The sequence below is a fragment of the Drosophila gunungcola genome, assembly GCF_025200985.1.
Source record: "Drosophila gunungcola strain Sukarami chromosome X unlocalized genomic scaffold, Dgunungcola_SK_2 000039F, whole genome shotgun sequence".
Taxonomy (NCBI): domain Eukaryota; kingdom Metazoa; phylum Arthropoda; class Insecta; order Diptera; family Drosophilidae; genus Drosophila; species Drosophila gunungcola.
Window position 1 is genome coordinate 512,909 of NW_026453190.1, and position 24,040 is coordinate 536,948.

Consider the following 24,040-nt stretch of genomic DNA (forward strand, 5'->3'; position numbering starts at 1 on the left):
TAGTATAGGTTGCCAGCTGTTCAAAACAGCAACTCTTGTGGCTATAGGTCTTAGTTTGGCAAAGTTCCAACAAAAAGACTCTTCGAAAATTATTTATTTTGAAATATCTCCAAAAACATAAAAAACACATTAAAAACTCCGTTTTTCTGTCAAAACCCTGGGAAATAATGGCCAAACGTTGGAGTGTTATATACCGTTGAATTCGTCATAAAATTTCCAATCGAATGGCATTCACAGTTCAAAATGTTGAAAATTACCCAATTTCCGCAAAAAATGATGATGTACCCCCTTACAAAAATGTCAGAAAATTAGCATTAATTTAGCAGTTTTTTAAATGTTGGAACAAAAAACTCTAAAATATACAATCAAACTATTCCCAATGACATTAATACCAAGAAACATGTTGATTTTTTTACTTGTGTTGTCGTAAATCAACTGGAAAATTACGTTGCTAAGAGTTCTCATCATTGAAACAAAATGCTTTTTGATTATTTTTTTTGGTAACGTTTCAAATACAGCAAAAAATAACATATACAAAAAATAAGAATTAAAAACTGTGAATGTTAGGTATTGTTTTATTAATTTTAATCAAATTCCTTTCGGATTGTTCTCAATTTGAGCAATTTCCCTACCTTCTTATAAGAACGATTCGTGGCCTTTCGTTCCCAGTATTTTAGAAGGAAGCACTTCGTGCGGCGGCCAGGCGTCGTTGTCCTTCGGCTTCGTTCGTTCTTCTTCGTCCTGGCACGAAAATCCTTTCGCTGTTGCTGCTGTACTGCTGGTGTTGCTGCTGTTGCTGATGCCTTCGCTGCTGCTGCTGTTGCTGCTGTTGCTGCTGTTGCTGCTGCTGCTGCGCGCCTGCCGAGAAGCCCGTTGCATATCCTTTGGCGCTGATGCCACTGACAGCGCCGTTCAGTTTCGATTCGGATTCAGAGACAGACGGACGCGTCCTTTCGTTCCTCCCGATTGCAGTTGTTTCAAAAAAGCGCGAAAACTGAAAATTCCAAAAAAAGCGTCGCCTTCTCCTCCCTTGCCAAGCAAAGAGGTAAAACAATTTTTTTCGAGTGTGCAGTGTGTAAAGCGAGAGTCGGGGAAAATACAAAAAAAAAATTGCAAAACGAGAAAACAGAAGACGGAAATGAAGCCAGCTAGTTGTGGGCATATCGGAGAAAGTAGCGGAAATTAAAATTTGCATATATGCAGAGGGCGGCGGTGGGCGGCCAGCGGCAAGCGGCAAGCGGTGAACGGTGAGCGATGAAGATGAAAATTAAGATGAAAGCGAGCCCGCAACTGACCGAAGCCAGACTCAAGTGCCAGATCTAACTGCAGACTCGTGCGCAATCCAACCCACCAGCGAACCAGCGAGAACTCAACAGAAGCAAATACAAACAGAAGGCACCACTGCCTCCCAGGAGCCATAGTCCAGATCCAATAGTCCAGAGCTGAAGCTGAAGCTGAAGCAGAAGCGAAAGCAGAAAGTAGTGAGATGCCGTCGCCAGGACACACATCATTCTGCTGCTCCACGGCAGGATTTATCGCTTGCTCAGCAATCGTTCTGCTCTGCAGTTCCGGTAAGTGAAATATGCCCAACAAAAGGATCCCAGTATCCCAGGATCCAAGGGACCAACCAACTTCACTCACTCACTCTTTAACTCACTGCCTCGATTTCTTTTCTGTTGACCAACAAATTTGATTTTGCCTGCTTCTGGTTTATTGTTGACGTTGCATCTTGCAATGGAAACGTCATCGAATGTAAAATGTTTTGCGAGGCAAGTTTAAAAGGATTTTGACGGTGGCACACACACAGACAGAGGCACAAATACAGATACAGATACAGATACAGATACAGATACAGATACCGATGCAGTCTCACAAACAGATACAGATGACTGCCAGACGAGTCCTTCCACCACAACAAAAACGCACCGACACTTGCCACAAACAGTGAAAGGAGAAAGGACGAGAGTCCTGGGCACAGGCACAAAGGGACAAAAAGACATAGAGACATAACGACATAGGGACATGTGTGGCAGGATGTTCTCGGACAACTTCAGCTGAGTTAATGCATTTGGTTGCACAAACCCCATAAAAGGGGAAAACATAAATATATTTGCACAAAAATGTGCTGCAAGCAGCTTTGGGCGACCCTCTACCGTCACCGCCATCCACATGTTGCAATGGGCAAACATATTAACGCTCAAGTAGCAAAACCTAAAACTCAGTCCTCAATGCGGTTTTCCTTTGTGCTAATCCAATATCCCGACAGGTTTTTTACTAGCTGAGCGATTTGCCACTGGGGGAGTTCTTAAAAAATCCAACAAGAACTTTTGTTCGATATCCCTTTTACGTACAAATTAAAAAACTGCAAGACGAAAAAAATATATATATTTCCTATTTTATGTTTTATAAAAGAACTTAATTTCTTAAGCCTGCCTTTAAACACTTTTAGATTGTAGAATGCCTTTTAATTTTACGGAAACTAAAAATATTTTTAGATAAAAATAAATTAAATTCAAATGACTTATAAATATTAAAAAACTGCTTAGTCCATACTAATAACGATTAAAAAACTTACAGTTTTTAAACTTAAACTGTATTCAGATTGATTGTTCTCTGTGTATGAAATTTAAAAAGAATATTTCTACCCCTAAAAACAAGCTAAAAATTAATTAATTCAAATTTTTAGAAATGTACGAAGTGTAAATAATGACGATCTTTTTATTGTTGAAAGACAAATGGTTCTCCAAGTTAATTAAAAATCAAAGAAAGTTCTTAAAATCTTTAGATAACTTATAAGTCACTCGAAAACTTGTTATAACTTAGCAAGTCGGCAACAATTGCGATCAAAGTGGCCACAAAAATGGAAAGCGAATTAAACAGTATTACCGAGCACAGACACAGTTCATCAAGCTGGTTTAATGCCATGAATTTTGCACACTTTTTCTGCCGTGGTCTGTAGCTTTGCCTGTCGCTTTGCACTGCAGCCTTGCAGTTGATGGGCACAATATATATTTATGTTCAAATTTTATATTCATAATGTTTTTACACATTGAACAGCGCATTAGTGATAAAAACCGCAGACAGATCGGTTTTTGGTACAGGGCTGGGGGAAACTCTGGCGTTTGTTATAAAAATTGCAGCATAAACAAGTGCAAATAAAAATAAGCGAAACACAAACAAAAACAGTGGCAGTGCGGTCATACAAAAACAACAAAGGCAGTGAAAACGGCAGCAACTGAAATTGCATAAACTGCAAAGTGCAAAACTGAAAAACGAGTGAAGCGAATAAAAGGGGTGTGAAAATCGGGTCGCTGGCGACAAAACATTACCCAGTCATAAATATGAAAATATTAAACAATATCCACAAAAAGCGAACTTCAAATGCTCTATTCATTGTTAAAATATTGGTTGTGTAAAGTTAAGTTTATTTATAACAGAAGGAAAAGAATTATAAATGTGATACAAAACCGTTTCAGGTGTTGAAATATATATATATATTTATTTAAAATTATAATAATAATTATAATCAAAATTTATTTTTGAATGCATGAAAAACATTAAGATTTTAAATTTTACACACCAATTTCATAATCATGTTCTATGTTTGTTAAGAATATATTCAGTGCATTTATTTAGTATTTAGCCATCAAAAATATAAAGGGAACTTTTAAGTTAAGTGATCTATAAAATTATGTGTAATTTACATAAGCTTCTTATGTCTCTAAAATGTTTTGCATAAATTGTTTGTAATTACAAACATCATTGAAACTGAAATAAACTGTGTAACAGAAAGTTAATAATTGAATGCCGGGCATAAATACAAAACTTAATAGACACTTACCAAAAAAATATTTAAAATTATGACTGATTGATAAATTGCATTAATAAAATATAGCAAATGCTACAAAAAAATGTAGCCCTTGTGTCCAAATCAATTCCTTTTTTTTCTCGAATTTAATCCAAACTAATTCTCCTACCAAATCAGTTCACTTTAAATCTAAAAGCCGACTAATCATATGAATGTGGCCAAAACAGCCTGATAATAATCGAAAGGCCTTTCCATGGAAGGCAGGCCATAAAAAATAAAGCAGGGAAGCCCAGGAAAAGCGGTAAAAGGAAAAACAGGAAAGGAAAACATTTTGTGGGGCGTAACAAAAGCTAGCTATATGGCAGAAATGCATGCAGGACAATCAACTCTCGCACACACACATACACACACGTTCGCAGGACTCAATAAATGTGTATGGGGGGGTTGTGCGTGTGTGTATGTGTGTGCGTGTGTGTGTGGTTTATGATACCATTTAGCCAGAGGGTTGTTTTGACAAATTGTGCAAATTATTGTGTTAAATTTGCCCTTGAGGTGAAAAATCACTTTGACATGACCAGCCAAGAGGCATCGCCTTTCCTTCAATCGTTTTTTCTTTTTGCCACCAGCCTTCCGCTTTTCCACTTTTCCGCTTCTCCGCTTTTCCCAGAAGTGCTTAGCTGATTGTGCTTTTGTCTGGCGAATTACAAACGCCAATACATATGTCAGCCGGCGGGCAATACGCCTCGTTTGACCACCGATCTACTTTAAGTGGCTGCCCCAATCTGCTGCAACTGCTCCCAACACACAGCTGCGGTCAAGATGATAACACTCATGGTGGTTTTTGAAGAATTCTAATTCAATTCAGTCATTAAATTGTACTTTATTAATTGAGAATGGCTTAAAAAGATTTTTTTAATAAGTTAATATCACTTAATAATGGTTTTTCAAACGGCAGCGGAAATGAATGTGATTAAAGATCTATTGTGAAAAAAAGTTAATATATAAAATAAAATTAAATTATTTCAATATAGCTAGTGTTATCTTACAAACACTGATTGATTGTAAGCATCTACTCGTCTACTTAAAACAATAGTTTTTGAAACTAATAGTGAAAGTCTTAAGTCCTAAAAACAAATAAGTTTTCAGCAGTAGAAATTCTGCACTACAATTCTACCTTTTAAATGCATTTTGCCGAATATGAAAAAGTTAATATAAGAAAGTGCATATTATGAGTGAATATATATTAAAAAAATACTGTTTTTGAGGCTCCAGCAATTGCTGTCTATTCTTGTAATTAGTAAATTGATTACTTATGAAATCATATATAAAAACACTCAATTTCAAGCGATATTTTTAGATTTAGGCCATCAAAGAATGCAAAATAAATATGGTTTTGAAATTAAAAGTGGAAGTCATAAAATAAGATAATCTTTTAGAAGCACTTATTTTTATATTCCTCATATGGCTTAACGTAAAAAGCTAGTCACTGTCCAAAAGCTTAATAACTTATAAAACGCAACTGATGAGACAGTGCGGTTTCCATTCGCACTGGTGCAATTTTGACCGCCGCTTTATGCAAAGACATGGAGTACTTGTCCCTTTTTAAAGGCCAATGCCACTAATTGAGCCAGCTCAGATACCCGTAGATGAAGTTGCCAAGCCGGCGAAAGTTTTCAAAAAACGATTTCGCATGCAGCGTTGACGTGACTCGCATTAGCCCCCGAAAACTGCACGCGTGTGTGTCTGCACCACCCCCGGGCTTTGCCTGTGACCCCTCACCCTTTGACCCCCAACCATCGACTTTTCCCTCTGCACAGGAAAATGTACTGTTGCTTATTATCGAAATTGTATATGCCAAGCAGCGGCGGCCACAACTTCCTCTTGAGCCTTCTTCGCCGCTTTCTTTCAGCCACTTCTGCGAGGGGGTTTTTCCCTTTTCTTTTTTTCCCCTTTTTTTTTTTTTTGCTTAAAGAACAGGGGAAGTTGGTGGTGCAGTGGTGGTTGGTAAAAGTTTGTTGGCACCAACAAATTAAGATAGTTGGTTAGTTGCAAGCGGCAAATGTCTAGACGGTTTTTAGCCAAATTATGGTTTTCAAGCGTTGTATTTGCTTGCCCCAAACCTCTGACCCTCCATCCTTTTTAAACATGAGCTTTTGGCTTACTTTGTTGGCAATTACCTTAATGCACTGAGAAAATCACCAAAGAAATTTGTATAATATGTTAACTATTTAAAAATAGTATTAACTTAACTTTAATAAATGATTAAAATATTCCTTTGATATTTATACTTAAGAAAAACATAAACTTTACCATTTGCTCAAAGGGAAGATGCGTTTTCTTTAATACTTTTATGGGCGTGCCCCTTTTCGGTTTTTGTTTTTTTTTTTTTTTTGTTTTTTTTTTTGAAAAGATCCTTATCTGAATGAAATTGCTTTTCAATCAACGCTTTCGGTAGCATTTAAACACATTTCCACAGCATGCGAAAAAATAACAAATCAAGCAGCACAAACATCAACTTTTGCTGTTAACTCATCGCGTGAGTTGAACGTTTATTTCTCTCCACTTTGTTCATCAGCATTCCCTTCCCTTTTATTTTTTTATTTTCCTGACCCATTTTTTAATTTACCCCAGAAGATGAAATGGGAATTTTATTTTTGGCGCCAAGAACCAACAAAAGTATTTCACTGCAAAAACACCAAACGGATAAAAAAAACAAAACGAAATGAAGTGCGGAATTCCTACAATGTTTCTCCTTGGGCGAGGGAATGGAAAAAGTTTTGCTAACTATTTAGAAAAATCATGTAATGGCGTGGAAATTGTTTCTGTCCCTATTGCTGCTTAATTTGCTAGGCGATTAAATGTAAATTGTAGATTAAATGGCAGTGGTGACTTTTACAATCACTTGTGAAATTCCCCCAAATAATGTGTAATTATTGTCAAGGGTGTATTGGGTAAAAATACGCTTTTAACATATTGGGTACCATTGAAAATTGAGCTGAGTTGAACGCGGAAATTTATTTTACTTATTTCACGCTCAGTCATAAAAGTTCATGTCGCATTACTCAACTCTTGACCAAGTTACAAAAGCAAGGCTTAAGTTACCCTTTTCATTTAATATGTAGCTCAATTTTTAATTAATTATATGATTTGATTCAAGCGTATTCAGAACGATGTTATATATTTTATAGTTTATTTTACTTTCCAATTTCAAGAATTGCATTAATTTCTTTGGTTTTTATTTTAAAATCACTGGCCAACAAATAAAAAATGATTGGACTAAGTAAGGCACTTTTTCAATATAATTTTGTATGCCAGCTTAGTTCAGAGTTCGCTCTGCTGAGTTGCTAATGCATTAAAAGCTGCAGCTTGCCCTTTACTACCTGTAGTTGCAGTTTTTAGCCATGAATTATGCAGCTAATCAGATTTAATGCGATTTCCATAGAAATCCAGTGTGTGAACATTCATCTCGAGCGCGTAAAACAAATTAAAAATTGAAGTGAAAAATGGGCAAACAAAAATCGAGGAAATCTGATCGAATGTTTGCGAGCAAATTAACTCGCTGAAAGGCTTTGTCAAGGGGTAAAAATGAGGGATCGGGCATTGGTTTGGGTTTTCGATTTCAGGTCTGAAAAGCCAGAACTATGGTCGTCAATCTTTTAAGGGGACTGCCAAGGCGACAGTTTGATAAACTGGAGCAGCGCTTCAGATACTCATCAGCGCTTCGCTGCTCGCTTAACAGGAAGCAATAAATTCTGCCAGGACATGCCAGGATATGTGTGTGTGTGTGTGTAAGCGCTTTCCGCGCCCTTGTCTAGAAATTTTAATTAAAAGCGATGACACAGCGAGTAATTCAATATCAAAATGTCGCCTATTAATTTTAAGGACATTTCCTTTATTGATTCACTGTCAATATTATATTGGAGCCATAATTTACACATAAAAGGGCTGTCCTGTTCCACCCACCAGCCACCATCCACCACCCACACCCCCAAAGCCCCCGATCATTTGCCTTAAGAACAGCCTTTGTTTGGCTTGTTTAATTCATTTAGACATTGAATCATGAGCGGGGGCGTGTTGGCCCTTTTTGATGGGACCCACGCACGATATGGTGTGTGTGGTGTGCGTGACTATATCCTTATACCGGGACCAAAGTCGAGGACATTTTCCTGCTCTTTGATAGCCGAGCGAGCATTCCATCTTTACGCCATTTTCATGAACACGCCAGTTAGCCAGTGAGCCAGTGAGCCAGTGAGCCAGTGAGCCAGTTAGCCAGCCAAACAAACAAACAAACAAATGGCAAAATGGCCCAGACACACGTCCGCCTCCTTTTCGTTGGCCCACTTGATTCTGATTTAACGCCCAAAGTATATTGTGATTACGAGAAACAAACAACCCAAATGGAAATCCCAGTTAATTTAGTCATCTAAACGCGCTTGTTATTGATAAGAAATGAGTCAGGGGAAAACACGGCAATTAATATGTCCCCTCTGATAAAGTAATAAAATGTGGGCAGGGTTGAAATACGACTTGGAAAATGACATTCCGTTCAAAGGGTTAAACGAAAGGAAAATAATACATAAATATTTATGATATTTGTTGACTTTTTATGGATTAATTCGACAAGAAAAGTTTTACTAAAAAGAAACATACATTCAAGAAAGAAAATGCATTTTGTTCAACAATTGTATTAATGAATACTATTCCAATCTAAAAATGTTTGATAACATGGACTCACAAATGAGCGAAAATTTTACACTAAAAAATTAGTTCCTTACTTTTATATTTTTCATTTATTTTGCATTGGTGCATATGTGTTTTGCAAAATACAGGTGTCACCTAAGCCATATTGATATGTTATTAAATAAGAAAAAACACACATAGACGAAAAATAAAGTCTTGAATATGAAGTTACTTACTTTAATTTGTTTTAATATTATAACTATCAAAATGCATATGTATTTTATCTCTAGATAAAACTTCTAAGCAAGTATTTAATACAATTGTCACCTAAACCATATTGACCATATTGAATTTTGGCCAGGCCAGACATATAATCGGCAAGCCAATGAACTACTTATCCGCCCCAATACAAGTGTTGACATATATACACACATATATATCGACTTCTAGCCGCTGGATTTGATAAACAGCCTTGGATTGGAATTAAAGCAGCTGGAACTGGCACAAAGGCCTAATGTTCCGCATACCAGAGAGGCCAAATAGATAGTTATAAATATAGACAGATAGAGCTGGAAATATATATGCTGGAAGAGGGTTTTGGGGGCCGATAGAGACAATAACCCGAAAGCCAGATTCCATTTGAATGGCCAGCAGGAACCCATAAACCATTGGCCAAATCGCACACACTCGCAAATATACACACAATTGTGGCGACAGACTGACTGTCTTTGGCACCCCGTCCCTGCCCTCATAAAACCCATCACCCTTTGTCCTACACAGGAAAAAAAAAAGTATACTGTAGTGTAAAAGTTACTTTGGATCAATACCTACGAAATCAGGTGGCAAATGTTTTATTAATATTTAGGATTATATTCAGTAAAGTTATAGATTAGCATGCTCTATTATTAAATTTGTGTTTTTTGTATAAAATTATTCATTTTTATATAAAAACGTTAATGTAAAAATCGTCTCTTTTTCATTAAAATATTTGTTTCACTTGATTTATATACAAAAAATATACATATTATTTATATAAAGCTTACATATATAGCAAGCACTTTTAAATATTATGAAAATCTTCACAGTGTACCCAAATTTTGTCGGTCGTTGAAATAAAACTGTTATAACAATAAATTAAGTTGCTGTTGCAGCATAAAAACGAATTTACCAAATGACTGAATTGTATTTGGGGAACTGGATGAGTCGGGGACCATGACTGTGCAATCGGTTGACGGATCGCAGGAGATGAGTCCTGGAAGTGAATTGGGAACCTTTGGTCTTCTCTTTTTGCACCCATTTGGCACTCCGTTTGGGGGCCAATTTAATAGCATACTTTTACAGCGCTAAGCAGACAAAAACAACAGCGCAAATAAGGGGCAAAAAAATGGCCGACTAGCGACAAGCAAACAAACAAACCAACAAACAAAATGAAGTGACGTCGCCGAGTCGCGGCTCACAAAAACGGACGTTCATTGTTATGCCAAGAAAAGCAACACGACGACCCGAAAAGGAATTCAACAGAAGCAAACAGAGACAAAGGACCGCGATGGCCAGGGATCAAATGGCAAATTGAAAATACACTATTTTAGTTGCAAGGGATTTTTCGACATTGCATCTTGACACTTTAATTTGAAAATATATATTAATTATTGCATTGGTCAAGACGTTTATTCAGTTTTGATATCACGCTTTTTTTACGTTTGTGGCTTCAAAATATGTAATCCTTTAAATTAAGAGCTCTCAAACATTAATTCTTTTAATTTCTCTAGGTTACGTTAGGTTATTTACATAATACATATTAGTTAAATTTCTCAATTATTTTCTTTTGGTCATAACTTAAAATTTTCAATTTAAAATGAAATCAATTTTTATAAAAGTTTTGCTGCTGCATTTGATAAAAAAATAAATGTAGTGATACAAAATGATTAAATTTTTAAAGAATTGCCAATGAAATACAATTTATATTAAAATACAGCCCAAAAATGTGTATAAATTCTAGGCCTTTTTGAAATTTAGGTTTAAAGAAAGCAAGCCAAATTTATTTGTTGCCAAATTTTGACATCTTAAAATTCACAAAAAATTATTATCAAAATTTGAGTGGAAATTACCTATTTTCTGATCATATAAAAGTTGTCTAAAAACCAGAATCTAGGAGTTAAATGGAGTAAGCATTTAGTGAAGGATTTAAGCTTAACGAAAAGGTTGACAAATATTATATTAAATAAGTTTTGTAAAACCCATTATTATGGAGAAAAATTAAATATATAAAAGTAAAATCTGCCAGGCTTGCAAAGAAGACCAAATGAAGTAAAAATATGATGATGAGCACGGGCACGGGCAATGGGTCACTTCCTTGGGCATAAAGTCGTAGTGCCCTTAACATCGCCAGGGTATTCGCAGTGATGGCAGCAAACAGGAAGCGGGCAACGGTTCCAGCGACTCCCTTTTGAACTTCCGCTTTGGCTTGCAGCAATTTCTTTGGGCTTTATTGCCCCCCGACCCCTCGACCCCCCAACCCCTCGACCCCCCCAACCCAACCGACCACCCCTTTGCAAAATCCCCCTTGCCGAAAAGCTCCGTTACGACGCATATAGCATAAATTTTGAATACGCTCAAACTGCTCAAAGGACTGCGAGGGGTCTGGGGTCCTGGCAAAAAAAATAGCGAAAATTGTCTGTCGCTTGATAAAGCGGAAGCAGAACTTGCCCATAAACGAAATGTGGCAACTGAGTGTAAACTTTATTGGCGCCAGACTGCCTGGCGACATCGCTGTTGTCATCCTCATCCCTCATCCTCATCCTCATCCCCATCCCTTGGCCCCGAATCCAGTAACCCAGCATCCGAGCATCCTGGTTGCTTTTTTGTGGCCCAGTTGGACGTTGACTCATGCGACACGCAGGATAAGCAGGACCAGCAGGACTACGACTACGACTACGACTATGACTACGACCAGATCCGATGGCGTCTCGATGGCTGGCCGCTAAAGTCATCGTTTACCCCCCAGAAAGAAGCCGCTTGTTTGTTTTGTCTGACTTTGCCGGTGACTCTCAGTCTGCGGGATAAGTTTGGGAGAGCGGGTGGTAAAATCGAGGAAGTCTTACATTAGTTGATTTCATGCGCTGTTTACATTGGCAGCGAATTATGCGCATTGAAAAACCGAGATTTGTCTGCCAGCGGGCGGGCCATCCTCTTTCCAGTTTCCCCTCTTCCCTTTCCCCTTTCCCCTTTCCACATTCTACATCCTCAAATCCTGCACGCCTGCATATGCAAAGGGATCTGGGATATGGAATCCAGTGTCCTGGGCTGACTGCTCCTTGGAGTCAAATTTGGCTGGCATTTTCAACTTGTCTAGACTTTAAGCTCTTTGGCACCTCGGTGGTGCTTACCTTTCCGCTTTAAGGATCTCGATTTGATTTGCTCTTTTTTTTTCTCGTCTATTTTCAGAGGTCCTGTCCAGTTGGGAAGAGTGGTGGACATACGATGGCATATCCGGTAAGTGGCTGAAATGTATTTTTAAAGCTTTTTGTCAGAAAGGGTGATTTTTTCATTAACAGTTTATAAAAATATCGGAACCTTATGGCTTGAAATTACATTGGCAAAATAATTAAAGAATATGTTACCGAATCTAAATGTTCCTTATAACTACAAATTCGTCATAATATTATAGAATTCATTAAACATTAAAGGCTTTACAACATTCCACTCTTATTGTTGACATTTTGAAAAAAATTATATAAAAGAGAGCAATACTTTTTATACTTTTTTTCTCTTAATCTTTATTCTCTTTGATTATATTTATATATATATTAAATTAATTTTCATTAAAGTCTTAGAAGTTTTCAAGCATTTCTCCCTTTAATCAATTTCTTTTGTGAATGACCGAACGTTCGCATCTTTATATGAATAAATTGGTAAAACTTTCGCACCCCCTTTTCGGATGCTGTGGCTGATTTAATTACATTTCAAATGGTTTGGCAACGAAAAACGCAGACAGAGCGGGCAAACAAACAAACAAACAAACAAACATTGACAGCTACACAAAGTGGATGTTGTTGCTGTTGTAATTGCTGCTTGTCACTGTCCGCATTTTCCTCTATAACCCCTGATGCACTTTTCGCAATAAAATGCAAAAACAAAAACAAAAAAAAAAAAAAGGGAGAAACAAGCAACATGCAACTGCAACAGTAGCAAGAAATGAATGCAAAACACAAAATGAACAGCGGCCACAAAAGCGACAATTGCGGGGTGGTAAGGGGATGGTAAAGGGGGCGGTAAGGGGGTGGTGATGGAGTGGGGGGCGGTTATTGGACAGTGGACAGTGGACATTGGGCAGGTCAGCTGCATCATCACGGAGCACTTTCAAAGCATTGGCATTTATTGCCGCCGCGCGTCATCACAGCACCCACACAAATTCAGGGGAAAACCCCAGCCACCTTACTCTAAAATGCGCACAAAGCGTTAGCAATCGAAACCAAATTGTAGAAAACGGAATGCGCATCCTGAAAGTCCTTAAAATTATTTGGGTTCCATCGCTTAACATCAAATGTCCGGAAAATCGGCTTTAAAGAGTAAGGCAATAACGATTTTCGCAACTAATATATTATGTGCATATATTTTAAAGTGCAATTTGGATTTTTTCAATCAAAATTAAAACTTCTATGCTACAAATGTTAGATTGATATAATCTCTTGTGAATAACCAATCATTTTTGTAATCTTTTTAAACTAAAGTTAAATTTTGTATTGCCTTTTTAGCGACCTGTAAAATTAAATGATTTTAAAACTTTACGATACAATTGGCTCTTAAAAGTTTAAAAATTTAACATTACCTCTTTTGCCTATCAATATAAACAAATTGGTTCAATAATGTTAAAGAAATTCTTTGGAAACTTAAATGCATTATGTTTTACAAGTACCTCAATAACATAAAAAATAATTTAAATTTATCTACAAATTTGTATACCACAGACAGCAAATAATTCCATACTTTTGTAACAAATAAATTGGGCTGTCTTAAAATTGCCTTTGAAATTCAAAAGAGAGTATAACATGCAGCTGACTTTGCCCAACTAATCTATCAACTGTTATTTGCCTTTATTTGATTGCCCACCACATAGAGAAAAATATTAAATTTAACATGAGGCAACAAAGGCCTAATTCCACTGGCTCCTCTTTTTTACCAGGGACCACAACAGGATCCGCATTTTGCCCCCCAGTTCGCCAGTATATGGGTATATGTGGTGAGGCATTGTTTTGAAAACTTTCGACAGTTTTCAGCCCGTCACATTGGAGTTTGAAACCGAGCCGAAAACCCAAACAAGTGGGGGTGCCTCTGACCCCTTAGCTGCATTTAATTGCCATTTAAAAGGGGGTCCAATTGCAGGGATGGGGGTCCAGTTGGGTAGCTTATGAAATTTCATTTGGCATTTGGAAATGTCATCGATGGTGCTGCTGCAGTTTCTGCTCCTGTTTCTATTTCTGTTTGCATTGGGCGAAGAGGCAAAGACACGTTTTCCATTTGCTGGATTGACAGAAAACTGTGGCATGGTAACAGTAACAGAAACAGAAACAGAACCAAATGAAGGGGCCAATAACCGGAGTATATAGAACTGGTCAGTGGGGAAAAGTTTCAATACCTTTTATCCTTTCTTGGTACTCAAAATTGGCTGTAAAAATTGACTATTTGTGTCTGCTCTTTTTATTAAATATTTATTTCTATTAATTAAGTACTGAGTTGTAATCACCTAGAGAACTAGCACTAGAACACACATTAATAATTTGGGCTTATAAACTGTAACTTTTATTGGTTTAGATCTATTCTAAAGAATTCCGCTATTCCATAATTAAATTAATTTATTAAATTTCGAGCCTACAGCCAGAAAAAACATTGGACCAATTTCTATCTTCTGCAGGATCTTAAAAATTGAAAATGGACAAAGCTAAATTTTTCGGTAATGCATTACCTTAAAACACCAAAATATTTTTAGCAAAAAATGGCCTTTATAGATAATTGCGATACCTATTAGGTAGATTTAGGTATTTGGGTGTTCTGAATGAAAGATTATATTTGAAATAAATATATATGTTCTCAAAACTTTTAAATATTAATTTCTAATCCTCTTAAAGCAATGATGCTGGATTAACTGCTACTCTAAATGGGAATCCCCTTTTTAATTCTTTAAGTAATTTCATTAAATGTACTGGTTCTTCAAAATAAGAACTATTTTTTGACCCCAACCAATGTAAAAAACATCAGTATACCTGTTTTGCTCACTTTTTGCGCATGTGTCCATTTGAGCGACGGCGACTCATCCTTTTGGCTTCACTTTGGCTCTTTTTTGGCAGGACCGAGCTTCTGGGGCCTCATCAATCCGCAGTGGAATATGTGCAACAAGGGTCGCCGCCAATCGCCCATCGACGTGGTGCCCGACAAGCTGCTCTTCGATCCCTACCTGCGACCCCTGCACATCGACAAGCACAAGGTGCGTATGACCTATTACTTTTGACCTGTTTGGTTTGGTTATGCCCCGAAGGCATATCCTGAATATATGTGTATGTCCTGCCATTGCAGGTGTCCGGCACTCTGCACAACACGGGCCAGTCCCTGGTCTTCCGGGTGGACAAGGACACCAAGCAGCACGTGAACATATCCGGCGGACCTCTGGCCTACCGCTACCAGTTCGAGGAGATCTACATCCACTACGGCACGGAGAACGTCCGCGGATCCGAGCACTTCATCCAGGGCTACAGTTTCCCCGGCGAGGTGAGATCATTTTCATATAGCGACGCATTTTTCTCAATTTTAAAGATACCAATTTAGTATAAGAATTAAATATATTTATTGTAAAAATTTGTTTCTGTATGAACCTGCGAACAATCTTAAAAGTATCTTGTCACTTATAAATTTGGCATTACAATTTTTCAATCTTTACAAAAATGAATGTTTCCTTAAAATAAAAGAATGTTTATATGTAGGTACATTTTTCGAAATATTTGTCAGTCATTCTTTAAATGTACATCAATCGCTTTTTATACCCTTGCAGAGGGTATTATAATTTCAGTCAGAAGTTTGCAACGCAGTGAAGGAGACGTTTCCGACCCTATAAAGTATATATATTCTTGATCAGCATCACTAGGAGAGTCGATCTAGCCATGTCCGTCTGTCCGTCTGTCCGTCTGTCCGTCCGTTTATATGCAAACTAGTCTCTCAGTTTTAAAGCTATCTGCATGAAACTTTCCCAAAAGTTGTCTTTCTATTGCAGGTAGTATATAAGTCGCAACGAGCCGGATCGGACGACTATAGCATATAGCTCCCATAGGAACAATCGGAAAAATAAATGAAAAAAAATTATAACTTTGCTGTTTTTTAATTTTTTGTTTAGTTCTTCGACATATAGTAATGGTAAAATATTTCCGATTTACGGTTTAAATTTCATCAAAATCGGACGACTATAGCATATAGCTCCCATAGGAACAATCGGAAAAATAAATGAAAAAAAAATTATAACTTTGCTGTTTTTTAATTTTTTGTTTAGTTCTTCGAGATATAGTAATGGTTTAATATTTCAGAATTACGGTTTCAATTTCATCAAAATCGGACGACTATAGCATATAGCTCCCATAGGAACAATCGGAAAAATAAATGAAAAAAATTATAACTTTTCTGTTTTTTAATTTTTTGTTTAGTTCTTCGACATATAGCAATGTTTAATTATTTCAGAATTATGGTATAAATTTTATCAAAATCGGACGTCTATAGCATATAGCTCCCATAGAAATAATAAAAATATATAAAATAACTATCTAATAATTGAGCTGCAAATAATCATAGTTTCAATGTTTTTTTTTAGCACATACTCAAGTAAATCATAATTTAAATGTTTTCAAAAGTATTTAATTAATGCAATAGCTGCAAGGGTATATGAACTTCGGCTTGCCGAAGTTTGCTTTCCTTCTTGTTTTTTGTTGTGATCATAAACTGTTAGCCACTTTAACTTTCGACTGCCATTAGACATTTAAAACAATCTTTTTGTATATTTTAAACAATTAATACGTGTTATTCTTAATTAAATTTGTCTTAACAGTTTTGGTAGCTGCCAAATACGGCATACAAATAGTACCAAAAACGAACGATATTTTGTTGCATACGGATATTAAAATTTGTAATTAAATTAAATTAAATTAAAAATTTAAAACCTTTTAAGCAATGACAATAACCCAGTTACCCCTTTTGCAGATTCAAATCTACGGATTTAACAAGGAGCTGTACCACAACATGTCCGAGGCACAGCACAAATCGCAGGGAATCGTGGGCCTCTCGCTGATGGTGCAAATCGGCGAAACGCCCAATCCGGAGCTGCGGATCATCACGAGCACCTTCAACAAGGTGTTGTATCGAGGTGAGTTCTACCCTGCCTAACCTTTTGCCATAAAAGCCACCCTAAACCCACCCAAAAGCCACCCAAAGGCCACCCAAAGGCCACCCAAAGGCCACCCAATGGCAACCCACTGACCACCTTCATTTCCGTCTACGCAAAATGCTACCGGAAATGTTGCAATGTTAATACCGTTGCAAGTTGCCTTTTCTTCGGCTGCCGGTTTTTATGATGTCATTGCAGCGGCAGCAACAACAACAACTGCAGAGGGTCATAATTATGTCCAGGCGAGCCATAAAAAATTGACGAGTGGGAGGCGGTGGGCGGGGTTCTGGCCAAATTGAGACTGGCCGGCACAAAGTGACGAAAATGAAACCGCGAATTACACTAAACCGACACTTAATAATTCCACACCGCCCTGCCCCGCGGAAAACCTATTGCACGTCTCGTTGGCATTTTCTTGGCCAGTTTAATAGCCTTTTTACAGGTCGTACAACTTTATGGCAGCCCAGCCCCAGCCTTAATTTGTAAAATGCCAGGGCGAAGCGACCAACCGTCTGAAACCGAGAGCCGAGAGCCGAGAATCGAGAAATATGCCAGGCCATTCGCCAAAAACATCAAGAACAACCACAATAACTGCGGGATAAAGCAGAGCTACAGTAACTTTAAAGTACTCAAACTGTAGATACTCTTCCAAAAATATAAAAAAAAACTACGATAGGCCAGGACAACATATTTCAAAACTAACCCTTTCACCGGTACTCAATCTGATACAGGAAAATAGTTATTTGTGCATCACATTGGATAACACAAATAACTTTCTGTAATAAGAAATACATTTTTTAAATAAAATTGTAGATTTTATATCTTACTGTAGATACTCTTCCAAAAAAATTACGATAGACCAGCAAATTTAAAAACTGACTTTCTTACCAGTACTCAATCTGAAATAGGAAAATAGTTATTTGTGTATCACATCAGAAAACAGAAAAAAAAAGTTAGTAAACAAGAAATATATTTTTCAATACATACTAGTACATAAATATGTAATATTTCAGGTTAAGTACTCTTGTATCTTATATGCTTTAAATAAAAAATGATCTAGAAGTTCAAAATTTAAAATTCAGGCATGTTTAAAAACATTTCTTAAAAAAATTTCTTAATAGATCCCTATTAGCTTTCAATTAAAGTTTAACACATTATATTACATGATATTATGACAATATGATAAATACAAAATTTGTTAGAGTAAAGACTTTTATATAGACTTTTATAGTTCGAAACATATATTATTACTTCGACTGCCCAACATTCATTTCCCCACTAACCCCCCTAAAATAACCATGAGATATTCCTGCCAATCAGCTGATTGATGTGAGAGTATCCCCGCAGAAAGTAAAACTAACACTTGCGATGGAGAAAAAGGCCCCTCTCCATCCGGTAAAAGCCTTCTTCGACTCCGTATTCCGCTTGACTTGGACTACAAGTCGCGAGTTGCTTCATTTCCGGCTGGCAAAATGATTTGTATGAATGAAGCCGAACGCTGACGTTGAAGTGGTCAGGTTGGGAACTGCCAACTGGCAACTGGCAACTGGCAACTGGCAAAACTGGTCTGAATTATTCATTAGACCCCGTGGCAGACGTGTTTTCATATTTTTTGTGCGATTTGCGCATAAATAGCCCACCGCACGGTGCACCTTGAACTTAGCATTGTAACGTGTTTCAGGCTTCTCCACGCCCATCCGGCACATATCCGTGAGGTCGCTGCTGCCGAACACGGATCACTACATCACCTACGAGGGCTCCACAACGCATCCGGGCTGCTGGGAGAGCACCGTCTGGATCATAGTTAATAAGCCCATCTATATCACCAAACAGGAGGTGAGTCCGTCATCCGACATCGCACATTTCACATCCGACATCCACCATCCACCATCCACCATCCACCATCGCATCGTATCGATTCGGCGGCACGGCGAACCGCAAATAATTAAATGCATTTCGTGTGTTTTTCAATTGCAATTAGAGCGGCTTGTACTTGCTGGTTTATTTATGTTCGATTTTCCCTATATTTTTTTCTCTTTATTTTTGGTTTTGTGATATTACTCCCTCATTTTTTTTGTTTTGTTGGTCGCTGATTGGAAGTACAATGAAATCGCATAAATGCAATTATAAAATTGCTCATCAATTTGGGCATTGGTCAGAACGCGGTGGAAATGCGGTCAATATTACGCTCTGTGCATAATTAAAAAACAATATTTGGTTAGTTTAATCAATTTGCATAAATGCATATCAAACGTGTGTAACGGGGTCAAAGAGTGCTGCGAAAAAATACTCAAAGTAAATGAGTAAACAACAAAATAGTGCATGCAAAAAGTTGGCCAAAATACATTAAGTGGAATGTAAACAAGTCAACAAATGACAAAAGTGATTTTGATCAGCTACGTAGCTGGGAATAACAAGATGATTTAATGCGAATAGTAAGAAATAGACAAAAATATTTAATACGAAAACGTTTATAAGTTTTGACAGAACAAAAGACAAACTATGAGCAAAAACAAAACCTAGCTGATGTCGAAAAAGTCACTTTTTAGTATAAATTATTTTTGCACAATTCCTAAAATTAACACAGATTTTCAGATTTAAATGCAAATTGATTTGGCATTTTATTTCAATTTGAACGAGTGGTGACATTTTTATTTCGACATATTTTTATATGTTCAATTTTTCTGAGATTTCTTTTAGCATTTAAACTCGAATTAATTTTATGTTAAAGTCCTTTTTTGTTGCCAATTTCTTTTCATTTTACAGGATATTGCACCAACTGAACTTAAATATAGTTGTCAAATCAATGAAACATTTTAGCATTGACAAATTGCACAGGGAATTAAGCACTTAATTTGGCGTCATTTATCGGGTCATTTAACCAGCTGGATAAGCCACTTAAAAAGCAACTATTAAGCCACTACCAATGTCCAATTTATGTTGCAGTTGTACCAACTCCGACGACTGATGCAAGGCTCCGAGAGTACACCAAAAGCTCCACTAGGTAATAATGCGCGACCCGTGCAAAGTTTACACCATAGAACCGTAAGAACGAACATAGATTTTAAGCGCAACAAGGTGAGTGGCATTGCCTTAATTAACCCATTAGCCACACGGTTGCCAAGTGGACGCAGTTTTTATTTGCGGTCACATTATTACAGCATTTACACATTTTTTGTTCATTTATTTTTAATGCGAGGTCGGACCCGTGTGCGTACACAACTCTTATCTCTGATTATGTTTTTGTTGAACTCACAGAGAAGTATTATTTTTTGTTAATTTATTTGTAATAAAACATGAGCGATTTGTGGGCACATACAGAATGTTAAACATTGTTACGATTTTAAATCACTTGTTAAAACTATTAATATTTATTCTGTTAATCAGGTGACCAATTGCTGGTCTTGTTTTTATACCCTTGCAGAGGGTATTATAATTTCAGTCAGAAGTTTGCAACGCAGTGAAGGAGACGTTTCCGACCCTATAAAGTATATATATTCTTGATCAGCATCACTAGTAGAGTCGATCTAGCCATGTCCGTCTGTCCGCCTGTCCGTCCGTCTGTCCGTCTGTCCGTCTGTCCGTCCGTTTATATGCAAACTAGTCTCTCAGTTTTAAAGCTATCTGCATGAAACTTTCCCAAAAGTTGTCTTTCTATTGCAGGTAGTATATAAGTCGGAACGAGCCGGATCGGACGACTATAGCATATAGCTCCCATAGGAACAATCGGAAAAATAAATGAAAACAAATTATAACTTTGCTGTTTTTTAATTTTTTGTTTAGTTCTTCGACATATAGCAATGTTTAATTATTTCAGAATTATGGTATAAATTTTATCAAAATCGGACGTCTATAGCATATAGCTCCCATAGAAATAATAAAAATATATAAAATAACTATCTAATAATTGAGCTGCAAATCATCATAGTTTCAATGTTTTTTAGCACATACTCAAGTAAATCATAATTTAAATGTTTTCAAAAGTATTTAATTAATGCAATAGCTGCAAGGGTATATGAACTTCGGCTTGCCGAAGTTTGCTTTCCTTCTTGTTATTTATCTATTTTATGCAATACATATGTGTTTTGTATTTTGTGTTAAACAATTATTTCGGAAGTTATTAAACAATTAAGTTTAGAGTGGTCAGTGACCACCAATACCTCACCGCCAGATGGCGCTGCATCTTATTTGTTTTCTACGTGTATTTGTTTCCAATATTAATAATATGATCACTAATTCCTCACTTTGAGTCCTGCAACCGTGTAGTTAGTCCCAGCAAATCCTCTAAGAAATTCTCAAGCATCCCAATTTCTCTTCCGAAAACATTGACAGAATCAATATGCGTGCCCCTCGATGTACAAGGATATGTACTATCGGGCGAATCGATGGTCACCCGACACGGGACTTTTGATACGTTGACAACTGGGCAGGAAGCGCTGCGAAAAGCAATTACTATTATTGCTATTATTATTATTATTATTATGTGTGGTAAATAATGTTACAGCAATTACAACTATAATGACAACAACTGGTTACAAAAACATGAACAACTGAGGCTGGCAACGAAGCATTTTGAATTTTTTATGTCGCATTCAATTTTTATATTCATGTTTACAACACGAACTCAGGATTCGTTTGGCTTGCAATTGCAACATTCCTACGGCAGCAGCAGCGCAGCAATTTGTAATATTTATTTCATTATCATTAATAATACAACAAGAGGACAAATTTAGGTAACAAATGCATGCAAAAAGCGGAAAAAGAATGCCTATGGAGCGAGAACAACAATAGAGTAAACTCCATGCCAAACGCAAATGCTAAATTGAACAAACAAAAACTGTCACACAGACACTAGCAAAAAATATCAAATAGTAGCTTAAAATTTGCGTAAAAACGTTATTGCATATTTTTTGTGGAGAAGCATAAGAACTTAATTCAATGAAATTTCATTATTTTTTATCTCTGTTGTATGCAAATTACAAAAAGCACGAGTCCATAGCATTTTTCTGTATGTCAGGCTTTAATTTTGTAAATTAAAGCGTGTTCTCGCTCTTGCTTTTTAATCACCTAGTTTTCAAAAGATATTCTTGTCGTCAAGGAAATCTGGTCGATTAAAATGCTTAGATTTAAATATTTCCAATTCAATGCATCCAATAAATTTATAATTATTTGTGATTCGCCTTCAAAACGATTCAGCAAAAAAAGAAAAACAATGTTATAAGCAACAACAAAGTGAAATAGGGAGTTTCCGTTAACTGGATGGGTGGACAATAACTAACAAACAAAACAAAACGAAACGAAACGAAACGAAACGAGAGATAAATGAAGAGATGGAGCAGAAATATATAAACAAATGGCAACAGAAATTAACAAAAACTAAATATTCATATAAATATACACAAAAGTAAAGGTATCTATATAAAAAGCATATATATACACACATATATAGACCACTCTGGCAGGTGGCGACTACAGATTTCTCTGGAGTTTTGATATTTGGAAATACTTTGAAGGATATTTAAATTATTTTGCCAAAAAATGTTGGGCTTTTAAATGTTTCCAATTAGAAATCGAACTATCAGAAAACTCTCAGCAAAAAAACAAAACCTCTGAAGACTTTTGTGGCACCCCCTGTATATATCTACACACTATATACATATGTGGATGGGAAAGTGCAGTAACTAAAATAGTGCAGACAGCATGTCTATGTTTAACTCCCACACCCCAAGATACACCCGAAAAGACACACACAAACACACCCAAGACATCCATAAGCGTCTATATAATTGGCTTCAGATATGATGATCTGGCAGAACATCCCATCCTCAGTTAGCGGCCATCTATATATCTATAAACCTAGTCACCAGTGATGGAGTATACACCAGCTAAAGGAATGGGCTACAAAACGTAATCCAACTCTAGAAGGCAAGCATTAGAATTAACTAACTAACTAATAAATTGATTAACTAGCCGTGTTGCTAACAAAAACCCAAGTAAATCAAATTCGAATTAAAATGAGTAAGCCCTAAAACAAAACAAAAATTATATATATATATATATACATACATTAAACAACATTTTTTTTTTTGAACGAAAACAGTGTTGTAAAGTGCTGTAAAGACAAGTATTATGGCTAATGTAGAACCTAAGTTACTGAATAGCATTTAGCAGTTAGCAACACCTGAGTTTGTATGATATACACGAATATATAGTCTACCTATACCTAAACATATATCAGATCCGTTCAATTCCCACATTCGCAGCTGTCGAGCGACACTTTGTGCAATTATTTCTTTGGGCCAAAAAGCAACCAACCAACTAAGGAACATACTAACTAGCCGACCAGTTAGGCCCCCCGATTATGTGTAGAGCATTAACTATTTGTATAATAAAGCTAAGGGGATCGACACGAATTCCTCAACTCGGTAACACTTTGCTATGACTGTAAGTTACTATTGTGTTGCCATACGAAAACAAAAACAAAAAATTGAAAGGAGCAGAAACTCTATATATATATATATATATAAATTATACAAATTCTATATATATATGTAACTATAATTGCAAGAATTACTAAGCATAAAACAGGTTAGCAGCAATGAAAAGAGAGGGTATTGTTCCCCGAGAAAAATGAAAATTGGAGAATGCAAAACTAATAAATTGAAAGCGAAAGTATTATATGAAAACCAAAACTTCGGTTTTTCTTTTTGGCGGGTAATCTTTTTAGCTGCCAGCCATCGCAATATCCGGAACTCGAAATAGAAATGGAATTTCAAATCATCACCAGATGTCGATTTTGGGGTGAGAGCGAGGTAAGGATTAAACATTTTACCAAGGCAGATACCTAATGAGTTTTCGGCAATTCCCTTACAAAAATTAGGAAGTTCATTCGTTATCATTGAGGTTTTGCCGTCGGATACCAAGGCTGCAACTAAAGGTAATTTAAAGGTATTTGAAGTTGACCTATACACTGAAGAGAAATAAGCATGAGTACTTTTATGAAATTCTAAGTTCAAATCTAGTTAAGTTGCAAACTATTATTTTATTATCATTCAAAGTAAAAAGATGCTACTTACGCTTATTAATTTTTTAATATTTACCCTTCTTATAAAATACTTTCAAGGTTCTTAATT

At 36.5% G+C, this 24,040-nt stretch overlaps 1 protein-coding gene across 1 annotated transcript; it reads left to right on the forward strand.

The window, feature by feature from the left end:
• The first annotated feature begins 936 nt into the window (after positions 1–936).
• Positions 937–23,591, forward strand: LOC128260793 (carbonic anhydrase-related protein 10). The gene is made up of 8 exons (XM_052994032.1): positions 937–1,571; positions 11,933–11,980; positions 14,833–14,969; positions 15,059–15,250; positions 16,724–16,886; positions 18,589–18,743; positions 19,854–19,985; positions 21,240–23,591. Exons 1-8 carry the CDS (start codon positions 1,487–1,489, stop codon positions 21,324–21,326), a joined length of 999 nt encoding a protein of 332 aa, XP_052849992.1. The 5' UTR covers positions 937–1,486; the 3' UTR covers positions 21,327–23,591.
• The last annotated feature ends 449 nt before the right edge of the window (positions 23,592–24,040 follow it).

Coding starts and splice junctions, on each gene's coding strand:
- LOC128260793 (XM_052994032.1), top strand. CDS start 1,487: ATGCCGTCGCCAGGACACACATCATTCTGCTGCTCCACGGCAGGATTT. Junction 15,251..16,723: donor GCTACAGTTTCCCCGGCGAG/GTGAGATCATTT, acceptor CCCCTTTTGCAG/ATTCAAATCTACGGATTTAA. Junction 19,986..21,239: donor TAGATTTTAAGCGCAACAAG/GTGAGTGGCATT, acceptor AAACATTGACAG/AATCAATATGCGTGCCCCTC.